General features: G+C 37.6%; 1 protein-coding gene across 4 annotated transcripts in view; it reads right to left on the reverse strand.

The window, feature by feature from the left end:
- The window catches only part of LOC149245179 (uncharacterized), a 116,959-nt gene that overhangs the window by 63,096 nt on the left and 33,569 nt on the right, over positions 1-20,294 (reverse strand). For all 4 annotated transcript variants that reach the window (XM_089457694.1, XM_089457693.1, XM_089457695.1 and 1 more), the window contains 4 exons: positions 14,308-14,418; positions 14,084-14,140; positions 13,349-13,425; positions 13,157-13,256 (listed from right to left, as the gene is read on the reverse strand). In XM_089457694.1, coding sequence (XP_089313820.1) covers positions 13,157-13,256; positions 13,349-13,425; positions 14,084-14,140; positions 14,308-14,418 — 345 coding nt within the window. The remainder of the gene's footprint in view (positions 1-13,156; positions 13,257-13,348; positions 13,426-14,083; positions 14,141-14,307; positions 14,419-20,294) is intronic.

The following is a 20,294-nucleotide window of genomic DNA, read 5'->3' on the forward strand; positions in this document are numbered from 1 at the left end:
AGGGGACGCCTTTGTTGCTGAGGGGTTTCGCTCGAGCCTGTGGCAAACCCTGTTCAGTGGGAGATCTGCGAGATCAATTCTAGTGGTGAAAGAAGATGGCGACCAGTGGAAAGATAAAGATCGAGAAATTTAATGGTCAAAGTTTTGAGTTGTGGAAACTCAAGATGGAGGATCTGTTGGTGGATAAAGATTAGTGGATCGCGGTAGATCCGGGTACTAAACCAATGAGAGTGTCCGATGAAGAATGGAAGAAGTTGGATCTGAAGGCAAAGAGCACAATACGGTTGTGCGTCTCAAATTCAGTATTGCTGAATGTATCAAGGGAAGCTACAGTGAAGACTTTGAAGAACAAGTTAGGAACTTTGTACCAATCTAAATCTCTGGTGAATAAACTGTTACTGCAGAAACAAAAAAAAAAAAAAACTGTATAACCTGAGGATGAAAGATGGAGACTCGGTGACAAAGCATCTAAACGCATTTAATACTGTGGTAAGTCAGTTAGCATCTGTTGATATTAAAATTTCAAACGAAAATAAGTGCATCAGTTTGTTGTGTTCTCTACCAGATTCGTGGGATAGTCTGGTTATTGCAATAGGTAGCAATGCCACTGCCTTGCAGTTTGATGAAATAGTCTCATCCTTGCTGACGGAGGAGATGAGACGGAAAAATATGGAGAGCCAGAATGGTGATGCCTTGTCTGTACAAGGACGGTCCCAGAACAGAAACAAAAATAAGTCATCGAGTGGGACATCTAAATCTAGAGGGAGATCTAAATCTCCAGGAAAACCTATAAAGGTGATGTGCTGGAAATGCGGAAAGAAAGGGCACTACAAAAGGGACTGTAAATCTAAAGCTCGTGATAAAGGAAAGGGATCTGATGATGCTCCTTCTACAGAGACGAAAACCACCTCAGATGAAGGTGGGGATGTGTACTTCGCTTCTTCAAGCACACATGTAAATCATGAGGCATGGTTGATTGACTCAGGTGCATCCTTTCACTTCGCTCCCCATAGAGAGTGGTTCTGCGAGTATGAGAAATACGATGGTGGTGATGTATTCTTAAGGGATGATAGGAAGGCTAGAATCATTGGTCGCGGAAAAGTAAAGTTGAAGTTGCGAGGTGGAAGGGTCAGAACACTTCCGGGTGTTCTGCATATTCCTGCATTAGCCAGAAATCTGATTTCTATAAACAAGCTAGATGATGCAGGTGAAAAAAAACAGTGTTCGAGAATGATACCTGCAAGATGGTTTGGGGAGCATTGGTATTGATGCGAAGAGTTCGGACTAGAACTCTGTACAAGCTGCAAGGTAGCACTGTTGTTGATGGGTGCAACAGTTTTGTGGTTCTTGAAAGTGGAGCAGAAAATCTAATGGTCTCTAGAGAGAAGACCATGTTGTGGCATCAAAGGCTTGGACATATTGGAGAGAAGGGCCTTCGAATACTTCATGGTAAAGGTATGGTAAAAGGTATGAGTAATAGCTCTCTGGATTTTGATTTCTGTGAAAATTGTGTATATGGGAAGCAGAATCGGGTGAGTTTCCCCTCTGGTGGTAAGAGGGCGAAACAAATATTAGAGCTTGTGCACAGTGATGTGTTTGGACCTGTGAAGGTTTCATCACTAGGTAAGTCTATGTACTATGTATCATTTATAGGTGACTTCTCAAGGAATAAATGGATATATTTCCTTAAGAAGAAATCTGAAGTCTTTGACAGGTTTAAATAATTTAAGGCTCTGGTAAAAAACCAAACAAAGAAGAAGATAAAAGTGTTGAGGATAGATAATGGTGGAGAGTTTTGCAGCAAGGAATTTGAAGAATCCTGTAAGAAGTGTGGTATAACACGACAAAAGACTACTCCATATACACCTCAGCAAAATGGAGTTGCAGAAAGAATGAATAAGACGTTGATGGAAAGGGCAAGAAGCATGCTCAGTGGTGCCAGGTTATGACAGGAATTCTGAGCAGAGGCAATGGACACTGCATGTTACCTGGTTAACAGGTCACCTTCATCAGCGTTGGAGGATAAGACTCCACAAGAGTTATGGACTAGTAAGAAACCCTCTCTTACACATCTGAGGGTATTTGGATGTGATGCATATGTACATGTTCCAAAGGAGAAACGAACCAAGTTGGATAGTAAATCTGAAAAGTGCATCTTTATTGAGTATAAGGATGGTTTAAAGGGGTATAAGCTTTGGAACCTAGTGACACGGAAGGTTGTGTACAACCGACATGTGATGTTCAGAGAAGTAAAAGATGTTATTAAACATAAAGTCCAACCAACCCAAGAAGATAGAATTTGAGGTTAACAAGAAAGAATCAGACTCTACAATAGAGAAGGAATCAGAAAATGAAGAGCCACAAACTCCGGCTGTGAGAAGATCAATTCGAGAAAGAAGGCAGCCAGAAAGGTATAGTCCATCTACTTTCTGTTCAAATTTTGCTTTATCTATTACTGACAGTGATCCCAGAACTGTGAAGTTAGCAGTGGATTCAGAGGATGTCAAACTCTGGAAAGAGGCCATGGTTGATGAAATGGCATCTTTGCACAAAAATGAGGCTTGGGATCTGGTGTAGTTGTCGGTTGGAAGGAAACCCATTGGCAGCAAATGGGTGTTCAAGAAGAAGACAAATGCAGAAGGAAAGATGGAGAAATACAAAGCTCGGTTGGTAGCAAAAGGTTATTCCCAGGTGCCGAGAATTGATTTTGGTGATATTTTTTCTCCTGTTTCCAAGGTAACTTCTATTAGATTACTTTTATCTGTTGTTGCTGCTTTTGATTTTGAGGTAGAACAGATGGATGTGAAGACAACATTTCTTCATGGAGATATGGAAGAGGAAATATACATGAAGCAACCTGAAGGCTTTGCGGTGAAGGGTAAGAAAGAACTGGTATGCAAGTTAAAGAAATCTTTGTATGGGTTAAAACAGTCGCCAATGATGTGGTATCAGAAATTTGATACATTTATACAGGGACTTGGCTTCACCAGAAGCAAAGCAGATCATTGTGTGTATTTTAAATTAATTAGTGACCGTGTTATTTATCTAGTCTTGTATGTGGATGATATGTTGCTGGTTGGAAATGACAAAGAAATTATCCAAGATTTGAAGACCCAATTGTCCTCCAAATTCGAAATGAAAGATCTTGGTGCTGCAAACTATATTTTGGGCATGGAAATTAAAAGAGATCGGGCAAAGAGGAAGCTTTGGTTAAACCAGAGGAAGTATGTCGAGACAATACTGCAGAGGTTTAATATGCAGGATAGTAAACCAGTGAAGGTTCATATTCCTGTAGGTGTGAGGTTATCTGTTGAACAGTGTCCCAAGACACAAGAAGAGGAAGAGGACATGTCTCGTGTTCCATATGCAAGTGCAGTCGATAGCCTGATGTATGCGATGGTATGAAGGAGCACTGGACAGCAGTGAAGCGGGTTTTCAAGTATTTGCGTGGCACTAGTGATTATGGTTTGTGATACCAAGGAAGATCAGGATTGAACAGAATGTTGGATATTCGTGGCTTTGTTGATGCAGACTGGGCTGGAGATCTGGATCAGAGAAGATCTACAAGTGGATATGTGTTTAACATATTTGAAGGTGCAGTCAATTGGATGAGTAAGAAAGAATCTATAGTGGCACTACCAAATACAGAGGTAGAATACATGGCAGCCACTCATGCAAGCAAGGAAGCAGTTTGGTTGCAGAGATTGTGTTCAAGTATGGGGTTAGTACAGGGAGCTATAAGGATAGACTGTGACATCCAAAGTGCAATTTTCTTGACAAAGAACCCCGCATATCATTCAAAGACAAAGCACAATGACGTTCAGTATCACTTTGTGAGGGATATGATAGAAGACAAAAAGGTGTTGCTGGTAAAGGTGGACACTTTGAAGAATACTGCAGATGCATTGACAAAATTTGTGAGCTCTGAGAAGTTCTCTTGGTGTAGAGAGACAATGGGTGTTCCAAGGCTGGAAAAATGAATAATCTCTCTTGTGAACCCCTATGGAAAGAAAACAACAAGTGGGAGAATGTTGGGTTGTGTTATATTCTTTCCACGACTAGCCCATGTAGTTAACCGGGGGGTTAGAAGGGGCGCAGAGCCCCCCTTCGTTGTGCCGATTGTGTGGGGGGGGTCACAGGGGGTTTGAGGCATACCCGTAACCCCACTTTATGGGGTCCAAAATTTTGGTTTTGGACCTTATGTTAGGATGGGCGGACCCACCTATGGTTTTGTGCATGATTTTCGCACATGTTTTTGGACGCGATGGTTTTCTGTCCATGGTATTGGATGCTTCGGCATGTATAAATATGTATTATAACATTGAAATGAACATAATGAAAAATCAAACTGGTAGTCCCGGTTTTGGGATCCAGGGGAAAATCTTTATGTATATGTGTTTTATGTGTTATGCTCTTGCATTGTTTATTTTCTGTGTTTTAGAATTCGTATGCAGGTAATTTTTGTACAGGGTTAAAACCTACATACAGAGCATAGCGAGCGAACCATATTGTAATTTTATTTTGGTCACAGTAATACGATGCCACTGCAATAATGATGATATTACAAAGTGCATGCCGTTGAGAATGTATTTCGAACCACAACAGTGTAATGTCATTGTAAGAATAATTCGAGCCTCGGTCAAGACGAGTCGAAGAGATTTGAGTCACAGTGAATGCGAACCTGAGATGAGGATCTTCTTTACATCACAGAGGTTAGGTCGTTGTATCCACAGAATGCCCAAAATCTCGTTCAATCCATAGAGACAAAGTCTACAACAAATCGTCAACACTAGTCACAAAAATTTGTCCAGTAAAAGCCACGGAGAGAGATCCGAAGACCTTCAAGGATGCATGAAACGTTGAATGATCCAAATGCCAACAGAGAGTGATCTTCAAGCCTCCTCCTTCAAACCTTCTCTCTGATGCCATGTTGAGAAATCTAGAGGCTTAAGAATTAGGGTAGATTTCTCTTCTTTGATAATTGCTTGTGAATGTTGTTGGCTACTTCTTAATGTTTATTATGTTATTTTCATCAAACAATTACCAAACTTACAAAACATGAAGATCACAAGAAACAAAGAGCACAGGATATAGGGTCCAAGCCAGGGCAAAAACTCCACAAGGAGGAAAACCCAACAAAAAAATAAACATAAAAAAATAAAAATCTTGTAGAATCAGATCAAAGTGAGAAATCAAAGACACAAGACCATGACAAAATTCCAGTCCTTCAAGAAGCCAAGTCAAGCCCTTCTCAGTCACAGCATATAACATCAGATTCAGCCACAGTAGCTCGCATTATGCAAATAATTTGCCACAGAACAGTTGCATCATCTCAAATTCAGGAAGCTTGCATTTCCTTGCATATGCATGACGTCAAAAATTTGAATATCATTACAAGAGCATAGCCTCTTAACTTCGCGTGTCTATGCCTCAAAACCTATCACAGAAAGCATCGAATTGCTTGCCAAAATGGAGGAGGACGCATGCCAATATATAGTTGTTCTCATATGTGAAAAGACACATCCTTTCAATGAGCCGACTTGGCAATTAGGAGGGTCAACTTGGCTTCTTGAGGTGAATTTACCAAAATTACATTTTCAAAAATTATTTTTGCTTTTTCATTACAAGAAGTCCAAATAGGACTTCGGCTCTTTGACTTTAACAAATCCTGGAAGCATGAAGAACATGCTTAACTAATGAAATAATAATAATAAAATATTTTTCTCTTTCTTCTTTTTGCTTTTAACATAAAATACATAATGATACAAGTACAATGAAAATTATGAAGACCAAACCTAGTTACTTTCCAACAAAGCATTGGGAACTTTGACGATTCCAACGAATGGTTGTAACCTCAAAGCACCCCCAGACGCTGAAATGTTGAGCTCCTCTTGCTTTGCATTAGATTTACTTGATGTTGTACCCAATGGGCCCAACATTCCCACAAGCTAGCCTTGACATTGTTTGATGGGCATTACTTGATCTAGAGCCCAAATGATGATGGTCATCACCAAGATGACAAGGGAGGGCTTGTATTCACACTTGGAGCCCCAACGCTAGAGAGAGATGATGCCACATTACCCATATAGCTCTTGAGAGGGTGAAAAAAGTCACCAATAGCATGGTTTCTTAGACATCGAGGCACTTTGAGGCATTTCTTGAGGTCTCCCCTCGAGACTTGGAGTTGATTATGATGATGGGACATCTCATTAGACCATCACATGCACTTCGTAACATTTATGGCCCAACAAGGAGCATGACATCATGCTTTTGGAGGACATCGACCCACACGTGTGAGCTTTTATGGCATTATTCATTGTTTTGAGCTCTGTGGTTGGCTTATAACCCCTTGTCTTGTCTTGTAAAAGTCTAACTTGTTTTAGGAAATGTTATTTTGGAAAAGTGAAGGGATAGACCTCATAGAAACAGAGGATCCCTTCAATTATTTTATTCATCATCACACTTGAGATTTCGACCCTCTCTTCTAGGGCACAAATTGCCCTTGTCTTTTTCACTACTTGTGGAGATGTGAATTTTATGGAGCATTTGCTATTGGAGATTGACTCTTGTATTGGATATGTCTTTTTGGCATTGAAAAGTGGTGTTCTCTGGGAAGAAATTGTAAGTTTATTGCAGATATTTAATTATTTTGCATGTGAATGAATAAATGTTAGGGTTTCTCTATGATCCATGACAAAAGCTTATTATTTGTTGGCAATCTTGGTTAAATTTTGCATGTTAAATATATTCGTTCTTGAAATCCATAAAAGAACTCCTAGTGTGCATCTTCTATTTAATTTCTCCCCTCACAAAAAAAAGGGTTTTACAAAGTGGAAAACATATTTCCCCCCTCACTTCAATCAATTGTCCATCACCCAAGTAGAATTAAGCATTGATAAAATTTGGGTTGATCAAAAATATTCAAAAAGCTAAATATTTTCTTTTTATATCTCCTAGGCTTTTTAAGGCAAGTTGCTAGGGCTTTTTCTGGGGCTGAATTGATTGTAGGGTCAAAGTGGATGCATGTTAGTAGATAGGAACCTAAGGCTTACCTCCCTGTGCCTTTTTAAATGCAAAAACTAGCTTTCATGGTGGTAAACCTTTCCTAAAGAGGGCTAACATCATCCTAATTTGTGCCTTGGAAACCGTAAAACCTAGCCGAGAGTCAACTTGAGGCTTATTTGAAGCTTTACATCATTGCTTTGTTGATCTAACCTTCAAGTAAACATTTTCCATAACAATGTGTCTAGGCATTTCATTATCATTGCATATTTATAAACCTTAATGTGTAGAGGTATTTATTTAGTCTAGGTGTATGATACATTGCTCCTTTATCAAGAAGAGTTGAGCCTTGTCCAACATATGGTATATTTCCCTAGTCTATTTGCATCACTCGGAGCCTTATAAATAGAGTATCCTTAAAGGTGAATATAGTGAAGCCTTCTTTGTGGTGAAAACTCCACTGAATAGTGAGAGGAAGATTGTTGAGGTGACAATGGCAATTTCCTTCATTGTTGCTCCAGGGTTCAGACCTTGCCTTGTGAACCCCAGGACAAGTCCTGCTAGATTTTGCAGCAACAAATACCAATCTAGCCTTTCTTCATCGAACTGGCCGATTATGTACAAAACCTTTCTTCACCGAACTAGCCAGTTTTGTATGGAACCAGCTGTTGGAAAATGCAAAGTATGGCAATTTATTAAATCTTATTTTCCTTTTCCTTAATACTTGCTTGTGAACTTAGTTATTCTTCTTATGTTCTTTAGTTAGATCTTTTCATCAAGAACGAAACAATAACAGAAGACAAAGAAATTAGGCTCCAAGCCGGGGCAAAACCCCTCCAAGGTGAAAACCCAAAAACTTTTATTTTTAGAATCTGCTTCAATTAAGACACAAAGACCCAAACATTAGACCAAGTCTTCCTCCAAGTACCAAGTTGGCCCTCTACCAAGTCTTTCCTTGATTCTGCACCAACCAACTTCAAACTACAACTTTGACCTGCAAGCTTCAATACTGCAACTCGTCCTTCAACTTCGACCCTGTAATTTTGTCCTTGCAACTTCTTTGGAAACCCTTATCTAGCCTCATCATGCGACCTACCTAGAGCAAGACAACTCTCCCAAGGTCAACGAGGTCTAGGCAGGACTTTCTTCCAGCAACAAAATTTTGCACTTCGTTCTCCTACAACTCGGACCTGCGATTTCGGCCTCCTTCTACAACACCAGAAACTCTAGAACTTCGCACGTGTGTGAGAGATAGAGTCCAAAAAACAGATATTTCGTCCTTCTTTCTTCTTCTTGACCTTCGCTCTTCTTTTCCTGGTTTCCCGCTACAAATCGAACTCTTTCTTGATAGATCGAACATGTGAGTGAGTATCCAATGAGGTCAGACTACTTTATATAACCTTCTCAAGGGGTCAAATTCCCTCCTTTAGGTCGACTTGTGTACTTTTGGAGTTTCCCAAACTTTCTAGACACAAAATAATTCTTTTACGAATACAATTTGCTTGTAAGGGTCTTATAAACATGATGTTGACTCCTTTGACTCATGGCAATAAATCCTAAAGACCTAACAAACCCTAGAAGCATGAAAAACATGCTTTTACCAAGAAGACCATCAACAATAAGCATGAAACCCATGCTTTAATAATAACAACTTTTTCTTTTCTTCTCTTGTTTGTTACATAGGATACATATTGAAATGAGTACAACAATTATGAAGACTGAAACTAGTTACATTTTCAACACTCCCTCTTAACTAGGGAGGTATTCATAATTATACAATCAGTACAACAACATTCTCAAATTGAAGAGTTCTCATAACAAGAGTTGGATTGATAAGCCATACTATAAGCATCATCATTATGACCATCACTATCTCTAAGGCCTAACTAGACAAGCTCTACTTTAATCAAGAGCATTACGCTAGGATGTTTTACGTGTGATTTAATCAAGAGCATTACGTTGGGATGTTTTATGTGTGATACGGCACTACCTCTACAAGGTACATACCCCATCCAGATGTCTACAAGGTATGTCCTTTTAAGACTATTCTTATCTTGGATCTCCAATCCTCAGTCCTCGAGAATATCAGTCCTCTTCAACCACCCTTCTCTTGGATACTTGTCACATCCTCAGAGTGTTCGTACCTTTCCTTTCTTGGATGTTTTATCCTCAAGGAAACCATAGATGCTTATCCAATCCTCTGGCATTCCTTCATCACCTGAAGAAGAAAATGCACATGTGATGTCCAACATCCCTCCCTCTCGACCAAAGAGGACATCCCTATTCTCCAGAGAATAGATCCTTGCTCCTATTTAATAACCAAGGAGACTCATTTTACTCCCTCCCAAAAATATAGGATATTCAGAGCCCTTTTCTATTGGCGAAGTCAACATCACAAACCTTGTAGCTTGTCTTCATAAGAGTACCAACTACTTGATCTTCATAGTTGTATGGCTCCCTTTCTTCTTCGCATCTCAAGCTTGCTTCCTTTCGTGGTATCATGGAGGCATCTCCTCTCTTCGTTCTTGTGACAAGATCGAGGTCATTTCTCTTGCTCATCACTTTCATCTTCATCATTATGAAGGCATTATATTGAGCCTTCTCAAACTTCAAGCTGATCATAGTTTCTTCTTGAAAGTGATCTCCTTTGACCTTCAGGGTATCTTCTCACACAGCTACCCTTTCAATCCAAGATGGACTCCTCTTGACTTCATAGCTGTCAAGTACTAGATATTGAGATTTTCTCAACATTCTTCATACATTTCCATCCATACAGTTGAACTTGCCTCAATTGTCATCATGTATTCCTGCAACATTCTTCCATGTAGCAAAATAATATGTTAACTAGAGAACCAAATCATAAACAAATTAGACTTGCCTCATCATGATGACCTTCTCGTTCCATCAACATCCTCATCGACCATTTCCACTTGAAACTAACTTCATGCATCAGAGTGCCCAGGTATCAAACTTGATTACCGAGTTACAGCTTTCTTCCGGAGATTATATTGTTGAGAAATCCATAGCGGTGGCAATTAATTGATTTCTCTTATTACATTATCTTGTGATGTTTTCATTATTATTCTAAGTTACCAGGATTATGGATCCGGATTCGGAAACGGATATGGATCCGTTGGATTTTTGAAAAGCCAGGATCGGGATACGGCGAGAATACGGCAAATACAAAAATATATAATAATATTTTTTTAAATTTTAGAAAATACATCTGATGTTTAAAATCAAAGCCATTCATGAATCACAATATTAGAACTAAAATTATTAGATAATTTATGAATCTGAACACTGAAATGATGAAATTTAAAAACTAACAAACAAATAAACATATAAATATTAATACCAACATATTGATATAATTGTTAAAATAAAGTTATAACATAAAATATATATTTTTTTATTTATAAAAATTAAAAAATATTTTAATTTTTAACAACCAAACATAAAGTTATATAAGTTATGACTTATAAAAATAAAAAATTATAATGAAATACAAAACATACGGTTTATTAAACATAAATATATTGATTTAAAATTAATTAATTAATTAAAAAAACTTTATTCTATATATTAACATCAAAATAAACTTTTTAATTAAATCAGAAATATTTATATTGAAAGCTTATTTAAAAAACATACTGATTTAAAATAAATAAATTAAAATAACTTTCTTATACATATATATTAACCTCAAAATAAACTTTTTACTTAAATCAGAAATCTTTCTATTCAAAGGTTATTAAAAAAACTTGATGCATAATTTTATTGAAATCTATATATATATGCGGGAAGATGGTATTAAAAAACTTCATGCGTAATCTTAATAAAATCCTTATATATATATGCCAGATGGTATTAAAAAGCTTATATATATATATATGCCAGATGGTATTAAAAAAATATGACATCAAAATAAATTAAAATAACTTTATATATATATATATATATATATATATATATTAACATCAAAATAAACTTTTTTATTAAATCGGAAATCTTTATATTGAAAGCTTATTAAAAAAACAAATTGATTTAAAATAGCTTTATTATACATATATATTAACCTCAAAATAAGCTTTTTAATTAAATCAGAAATCTTTATATTGAAAGGTTATTAAAAAAACTTGACGCATAATTTTATTGAAATCTTTATCGATATATATATATATATATATATATATATATATATATATGCGGGAAGACGGTATTAAAAAATTTCACGCTTAATCTTAATAAAATCTTTATATATATATATATATATATATGCCAGATGGTATTAAAAAACATAACGCATAATTTTATTTAAATCTTTATATATATATATATATATATATATATATAAGCGGGCAGATGGTATTAAAAAACTACGCGTAATTTTATTTAAATTTATATATATATATATAAGCTGGCAGATGGTCACTAACTAAGTCACTAACTGACTGTACGCGGATCATAGCATATCCGTATCCGTACCAGTTTCGGATTCAGGGATCCGTGGTTCCACCTCTTGCCCTCAGCGGATCCGGTAACGTAGTTATTATTATTAGATCTTTGATCTTTTGATATATCTTTTCTTATCATCAAGATTAATGCCAAGCAACAAATAAAAGAGAACACAAGTTGTAGGCACGCTGCCACGGCAAAACCCCACTCTTGGGGAAAACCAGTCATAATTCTTCCTTCAGTAGATTCAAGATGAGACAACCAAGACCCTTACAATCTAGAACCAAGACATCCTCCATCAAGTCATCCTTGTAACTGTGAGAGCACCGAGTCCTTATCACTGTGATAGCAACGAAAACATCTCACTGTGAGACCTTGTCACTTTGGCAGCACCGAAACCTTCTTCACTGCACCTAGACCTTGTCATTGTAGCAGCATCTTCACTGTGACAGACCTTGTCATTGTAGCAACGAAACCATCTTGTAATAGCATCAATCTGTGGTAGCACCGAAACACCAAACTATGGTTACTGTGGTAGCAGCGAGATCATTCCTGTGCCTAATCCGAGCTCCTGTAGATCGAACTTCTCACTGTGATTGCACCAAATTTTCCTCTCTGAGATTGCACCAAAACTACCTTACTGAGATCTGAACTTCTCACTGTGATTGCACCAAATTTTCCTCTGAGATTGCACCAAAACTACCTTACTGAGATCTGAACTTCTCACTGTGATTGCACCAAAAGAACTTTTGTGATAACCGAATTTTATTTCAGAGATGATCGAACTTGTACTTCTGTGATTTATGCGAAGTCCTCACACTTGTATTTATAAGCCGACGTGACTTCGTGAAGAGGTGTGTCTCTATTTTAGGCCGACATGAGTATATTTGAGGAAATCGACTTGAATATAATTTATTTGAGGCCAAGTTGATGACTTTGCTGAAGAGGATGACTTGATGGAGGAGTCTTTGACCAATAAATGACTTTGACAACACAATCTAAAGCCTACAATGGAGGCTCGACCTATAATTGACCCAAGCATGAAACCCGTGCTTTAACAAGTCAATTTAATAATAATAAAAATTATTTTTGCTTTACAAATATATCATATTGACTCAAGTACAATAATGAAGACCGAACCTAGCTACATTCTTTCAACATATATTGCTTGTCAATCATTAATTTACATTGTCCGAACACCCGTACCCAATTTCCCAACATTCCCCTGTTCCAGAAACTCGTGCAACGTAGAAAAACCTAGAACAACTAATAGATTCTAAGATTTGTCATCAATAAGCAATTAGTAGAAATCATTCTCACAGTAACATATAACTGAAGTGTGACAGGAAAGATCTAAGTATCTCAGATGCAGGTGCCTAAACTCAGAGATGTGGAGATGTTGTGAAGGATTAAAAATGTAATGAGAAACTGTGACATTTTCTTAGAGCAATCCAAGAAGAACTAGATCTTAAGCCTGGGCGAAAAAAAATGTAAAATAATCCAGTTGCTAACTCTCTACTAGGACATGCACCCTCCATTCAGTCAAATTTCAATATGGTTAAACTATCATTTCCTTAGTCAAAGCCAGACTATGATCTTTGAAAAGTGTACAGTTTCTTGTTATTGTGTTGAGGAACAGTTGTAACAATAAAACTATCAACAGGTAAAAACACTTTTGAAAAGTTCTAAAACTTACTGAAAATTGATTTGCCAGCACCGGAGATGCTTTACACATCCCAGGTATCATTTGCCAATGTCTGAACTCTCCTCTGAATCCTCTGCATATGCTACCACTCCTGCACATTGATTGTATAAATATATATGCAAAAGCAATGGAGAAAATAATTATGCATCTACAAGGCATTAGCAGCATGATTGCTGCACATACCCCATCCCACCAAGTGGCACTCCCTGAGATGCAGAGGGTTTACTACGCTCTCGTGTAAATGGGTCAATTGGTGCCTTCTGCAATAACATTAAATAGTTGTTAGCTCCCTGTTGAGCATGTATACACACAAAGTTACAAGTATAGATTAACAACCTTGAACAGAGTTAATTAAAACACAATATGTGTGCACTGTGAATAATGGATAGAAGAGAAAAGAAGAAATACCACAACAGCATTCACATGAACACAAAATATCATTGAAGCCCTTATTTAACTTACAGTCATAGGTACTTATATATACATGTTCAACAGTGATGGGCATCTGATGCACAGTATACAAAAGTGTTACTCATGTCACAATAACTCAATTCAAATGGGTGGCCTCTTTACACAGAGGTCTGACATACACAACAGTTGGGGAACAAAACCATTCACTCTATTAATTAGGATTTCTGAAAACGACTTCCTAATGATCTGTTTACAACGATAACCCCATGGTTTAACTTATGCCCCACTCATGTAGTAGTAAACTTTAAAGTAAAAGAGACAAGAAATAACACAATTGCCATTTTGAAACTCACTCTACCACAAAAAGAAATTAAATAAGTACCAAATAATTGTATTTCATTACAAATCAATCCATAAATGAGCATAAGCATAGTTATGCCTGCATACCAGCATGGCTAAATACTGTCAAGTTCAGTCTCTAATATTAACAGATTACAAAAAAATTACCCGTCCATGAGAGCGTTCTTCTTTAACATATGTCCAAAGGCGAAACCCTAGTCGAACCTGTCAATGCAGATTTGTAGTTAAATAGCATTAGTACCAAACGTTGACAATGACACTCCTTTTCTATAGCAGAATAGTTTATTTCCCAGTGACAAATGTAAGTATTAAACCTAATGATATAGCTGGTATATTTTCTGATGAATATAGAGAAAAAATATCATTCGTACCATCTTCAAAGCCTCCATAAATGTCACACTGAACTCTTTCAAAATATTTGCATGGCTGTTAAGCCTTCGCCTCCAAGCTTGTTGAGGTGGAGCACCATGGTCAGATTCCAACTGAAAAAAATCCTCTAACATAAGCAATTTAGAAAGCCAATACAAAAGGCAAATTCTATAGTGGAATCATCAGAAGGGACCCTTTAGTAGGTTCAGTACTTTGACTGGAAACAGAAACTTAACAACCTAGCCTTGCACAATGTCATAAATTTTCAAAAACAGAAAGAAAGTTATTCAATTTTTAATGTAGTTATGGCCTCAAACCTCAACAAACAGAATATAAATGTGAATAATGAACTTAACTTTGTATTATGCCCGAGTAGTAATCAAGCACAATAGCACTCAGAACAGACATATACATTGGGAAAGTGGATAAGTATGTGTATGCTGATTAGTGGGAAATGAATTGACCCAACTATATTTAATTCCCTTTTTTTAAATATCCACCAAGGGCACACTGGGTAGCACAATGACGATAAGTAGACAAGCACACAAATGCAGAAGTCATATGCTAATCGTTATATATTTGCCTCTCCATGTTTGCCTCTCCAACTCTAAGCTATATCCTGCTCTTCAAAGACATTAAAAAGCATTATTCTTATTATTATTCTCCAATTTTAAGGTCACAGCCAAGACACACACCAAATTGGTGTATGAGACCCCCTTGTTTGTGGGACAAGGGACCCACCTCCGCGCAGCGATTTGACTGCTAAGTCTACGAAGGCATACATACTCTACCCCCTCTGGTTTTGAACCTGTGACCTCTTAAGAGGAAACACATGCTCTTAACCATTAGGCCCACTCAAGCTGTATCTCGACATGTGGGATCACACAGTTCTATAGTTCATGCAGTCATACAGTTCTAGAATTGTGGGATCATTCCTGTGACTCCATCCCAGCAGATGACAGATTATTGGTTTTTCTAGCATTAGGGGTTTGTCAGCATTGGTTTGAGACTCGAGAGTGGAAAGGCTCAATACATAATCATGAAATCCATTTTGTACCAAATCAATGAAAATGCCTTACCCACATTTAGCCGTTTCTATGCAGTTCTTGACTTTACATCATGAAACTAGAGCTTTGAGCCAAGTTTCAAGGTTACAAGGTTAAACAGAGTAACATGCCTCTTTCAAAGGCGTTCACAGATTTATTCTTTACCAACCACTTACATACATTCAACATTATTGAATCCAGCTTAGCTTGGGCCTGTCAAGAAGAGGCACTCATGCTGCAGATTGCTCCCATACTTAACAGGGTCCTAAGCCATCTTCCAGAATCCATACACGCAAAAACTAATGTTTGGATCTACTCTTACAGATTATGATTCTGCATGCAAGGCATTTTCATTCTGGTAGGAACTTTGAAACCCTGATGAGTTCATCACAAAAACCTATCATGATGTGACAAAGATGAACTTTATACTTCAGATGATGTGCCACTTAGAATTTTGCCAAAAGAGTCATTCTAATGACTCCACAAAACAAGCAACTGATTTGGGCAATACCAACTGGCAATTAGAGCTCTATAAGTTTCAGGATTTATTAATACTCTCAATCAATCTTTCACAGCCATGAATGTTGGGATACAAGGGTTGAGTGTGTTTTCCACATTCAGGGCGGAGGAATGTGGTCAATCATACATTAGCCAAAATTATCCTACATCTTGATTCTCGATTATATTGGATCCCTCCATGTCCTTCAGCCTATCATACATGGAATTTGCTGATCTTTGCATTCTCTCTGCCTTCTCTGTCCTTCTGTAACCCTCTCCTTTATCACTTTCAACCAACCCAACATGGTGCGACTACTATGACTTGGCCACTATTCTGCCCCCTATGTCCATCCATGACAAAACTAAGCTCTCTCCTAATCACTTTGAGAAGCAAGCTCAACCTCCTTCCCACATACAATTTATTAACTTTTCCCATTTAAAAACCAAAAGCAACACCCTATGAATAGATGAACCGATGGTGATGGTAATCAATCAAATGGTTAATTTCTTGAAGTAAGAACGAGATGCATGCAAACCTTATCACATTCCATATACCATTGCCTGCATGTCAGACTACCAATGTGCCCCCAGAAATGACCCCTTTTGAATAAAGGGCAGAAACAAATAGAGCATTGTACTCAGCAGCAATTCGTTTCAAGTTTGTGACAAACCACACTACATTCATTTGTAAGGCCAGTGTGATGTAATTGATCCTTTAACACTACGCCACCCAAAATACTTGAAAACTAAAAGGGGGGCCGGACTTCCAAATGCCATGACACTTCATGATCCAACTTGCTTTCTTGTGTTGAACATTCAACTTCTTATTAAGATGATCTACCATTGAACAAGCTTGTTGAATTTAGCACAATCTCCTTGGTTAATTTGTCCCTAAATGGTTTTTCAAAAGGCCATTTCCAGTTCTTCCTAACAGACCCATCAGTATCTATATTTATCTTAGACAAACAGAAATCCCCAAATACCTGACAAAATGCAGTGGAAGTGTTCCAAAGCACAACCTAAATCCTTTGAGAATGATTAAGATATCTCCAAGATAACCACCTACCTATGTTCCTGTCCCATAAATCTCCCCATGAGTGAAAGCCTTACCTCACCAACCCTTTTCCCACAGAGGAATGGGTTTCCCCTTCATATGGTATGAGGAGATTGTGATTACATATGGGTGACTAGTACTAATGTCACTCTTCCAGTGACATGATGTTCTAATTCACACTTGATGTGAGCACTCCTGCTTGGTCATTCAGAAGCAGACTGTCAACATCCTTCATACACTTCTACCACATGATGGCTTCATTTCACAAAGTGGACTAGCCCAGTAGATGATATATCAGCTTGTCACTAGAGATCTCACACATTTACATTGACAGTTGCACATGCAAATGGTACACATGGTGATAGCACCTCTTGGTTTTAGTTGATTTCATCAGTTGTGTACTATGGTTTCTTGGTGTACAGGTTCATCTTTTATGTGGTGTTAGTGTTTCCTATACTGGGCTTGAACATGGTGAACATCAGTTTAATCTAATAATGTACTGTAACAGTCTAAATTCTTATCTTTTAACTAGGAATACCATGGTGGCTCATAATTATCCTTTAGATAAAAAATCATAAGTATCATCATCTTTTGAGTCAAGTTGTGGTCAAGTTGTGCCACTAAAGATAGGTGTAGCTTGTTCATATCCCCTAACTATTTTATACATACACCTCATCTTCCCATTCACACCCATACAGATTCATCATATTCCTACTCATGGGTGGCTTGTCATATGTCATACATCAAGACCTATCTTTAATAGTCCCATGTAGCAAAGCCTCATCTTAAGAGCTAAAAGTTAAAGACTGAAGCAGCTAAAACGAAAAATCCAAATAATAAAGCTTGAACTGTGCCAATGCCCCAAGTCCCATGCTCAACAATGCATACCGAAAAAAAAGGGACCAAATAAAAAAGAAAAAAGGAAGAAAAAGGAAGGAGGAGCAGCAGTGAGAAATAGTGTTGAGGAATGGTAACTCAATGTTTAACACTTCCTCTCTTTAAAGGCACTCATGTCAAATTGTCAATCAATATCTAGTCAATTTAAAATTTCTCCACTCCTTAACATCACATTCCATCGCCCACGGGGCTTTGGATTGATGGTGAATGGGTGCACTGTTAAGGCACTCCTTGCGATAGGTCACCGGTTCAAATCCCCGTGGGTACTTAGGTTAGTCTTAACTAGAAAAAAAAACATCACATTCCATCATATCACATACTCCTAACTTAGTGTCCTAAGAAATACCTCTTGGTTTTAGGAGTTGTCACATGTAATAGAGACTAATACTGTCTTCCCATGGTTGAACTTAGCAAGTGTATAAAAATTGATGAGTTATTCAAAAGTTAGGAGATGTCACTTGATGTTTACCGCCTAACATAACATACATCGAGGTGCCTTGCATTGGGATCCATGTACTTGTGTCAAGAGTTGCATCTGTGCCTCGAGATTTGTGTACCTACCCCAATATTTGTGTACTTGCATTACAGTCCTTGACACTGCCTTGGGATCCATGCCAGTGCATTGGGATCCATGTATCTGCATTGATATATGTGTACCCACCTTCAGAGACTATGCCTTGGACACAGTGACTACCTTGAGATGTGTACTTGCATTGAGATCCATGTATTTGCCTTGGGAGTTGCATCCATGCCTTGGGCATTGTGACAATTGCAGTGGGAGTTCTGATATGCATTAGGCATTCTGTGAGGAGTTACTTTGCAGTTTCATTGCATATCTTGAGGGCAGCTTAGCTTCAAGAGTAGTTATCTTTTGACAGAGTGCCTAAAATTCTGCCAGATCAACACCAATAAGATGTAGAATGGCCACAATATTCCAAAATCTGGTCATAATTGAAATTCCAGCAAGAATTGACACAATAATGGTGTTAAAATTTGCCATAGGAAAATTTTCACCGTTTTTTGACCACTCGTTTAAAGGCATCCCACTACGTTGAGACATGGTTCACATGGGGAACACATTTATTGGAGGGCACACATATGGGGAGAGTCATACTTACCATTTGTGAAAGTTGCTAGAGCAGATTTGGGAGTTGTTATTGCATCTTGATCAGGTCAAGCTCCCCAAGGGACGGAATTAGTTGTTGATTTGACCTCCTCTATTGCTCTTTTGATGAGGGCATCCACTTAGTTGAACCATCTATTATTTTCTATTGTACATGTAGCATTGTGACTACTGTGAGAGTTGTGTACTTGCATTGGGATCTGTGTTCCCTGGGAGTTGAGTCCATGCCTTGCATTGTGACAATTGCATTAGGAGTTGTGATATGCTTTAGGCATTCTGAGAAGAGCCACTTTGGGGTTCCATTGCAAATTTTAAGAGCAGCTTAGCTTCAAGAGTAATTACATTTCCACATAGTGCCTAAAATTCCATCAGATCAACACCGGTAGCTGTAGAATGGCCACAGGATTTCCAAAATGTGGTCATAATAGAAATTCCAGCAAAAGTTGACAGTGGACACAATAATGGTGTTTTTAAGATGTGCCATAGGAAAAAATTTGCCCCACTTTGACCACTTGTTTGATTTTGAGACTCGGTTGACACATGAAACACATCTCTTGGAGAGCACACATGTGGAAAAAGTCATATTTACTATTCGTGAAGATTGTTAGATCAGATATGGGAGTTGTTATTGCATTTTTACTAGGTCAAAGCCCACAAGGAGGGCATCCACTTAGTTGAGCCATCTATTATTTTCTAGTGAGTATATATTGTGGGATGGCCTATAGTATCAGCAACCTCACTCTTGCCTCCAGGCTAAGAGGAAGGGCTATTTATTTCCTTAAATGGTCCCAAAGTCGTAGAAACAAATGAAAATGCCCAAACAAGTATGAAATGCCACTAGCAATACTATCATGTTTCCAAATCTAGAAATGTCATACAATATAACAAGTAACCTCCCGATTTCAAACAACATTTTCAGTGCACTCTTTTTTAACTTTACAAGTCCACCCAAATGCCCATGATGCATGTGAGACCAATGTTCCACCAAGACTCCGGGACGGGGAGATGCACAGGGGGGGCGTGTGGGAGTACCCTCAAATTTAAGCAAATTTAGGGGGGACAGGGGACATCAAGGTATATAGTTATTTTTCTTTTTTAATATATATATATATATATATTTCAAATTCATATTCAATAGTGAAAGCATAAATACAATGATACATACATAATTGAATTAAATAATGAAATACATTGATCCATAATCATCATCCTTACTAATACATACATGATTCATCCATAGACCATGAGATTCAATAAAAATACTTTGATCCATATTCATCATTCATTAGTCACCATTGTATAGTCTAAATTGATTTAAAAATCAAATTCGTCATTCATCATTCTAGATTCTAAATTGAATTAAAATTAGAA

The sequence above is a fragment of the Pinus tabuliformis genome, chromosome 7 (assembly GCF_031772625.1).
Source record: "Pinus tabuliformis cultivar Carrire ecotype Pingquan chromosome 7, CPIR1, whole genome shotgun sequence".
In the NCBI taxonomy this organism is placed as follows: Eukaryota; Viridiplantae; Streptophyta; class Pinopsida; order Pinales; family Pinaceae; genus Pinus; species Pinus tabuliformis.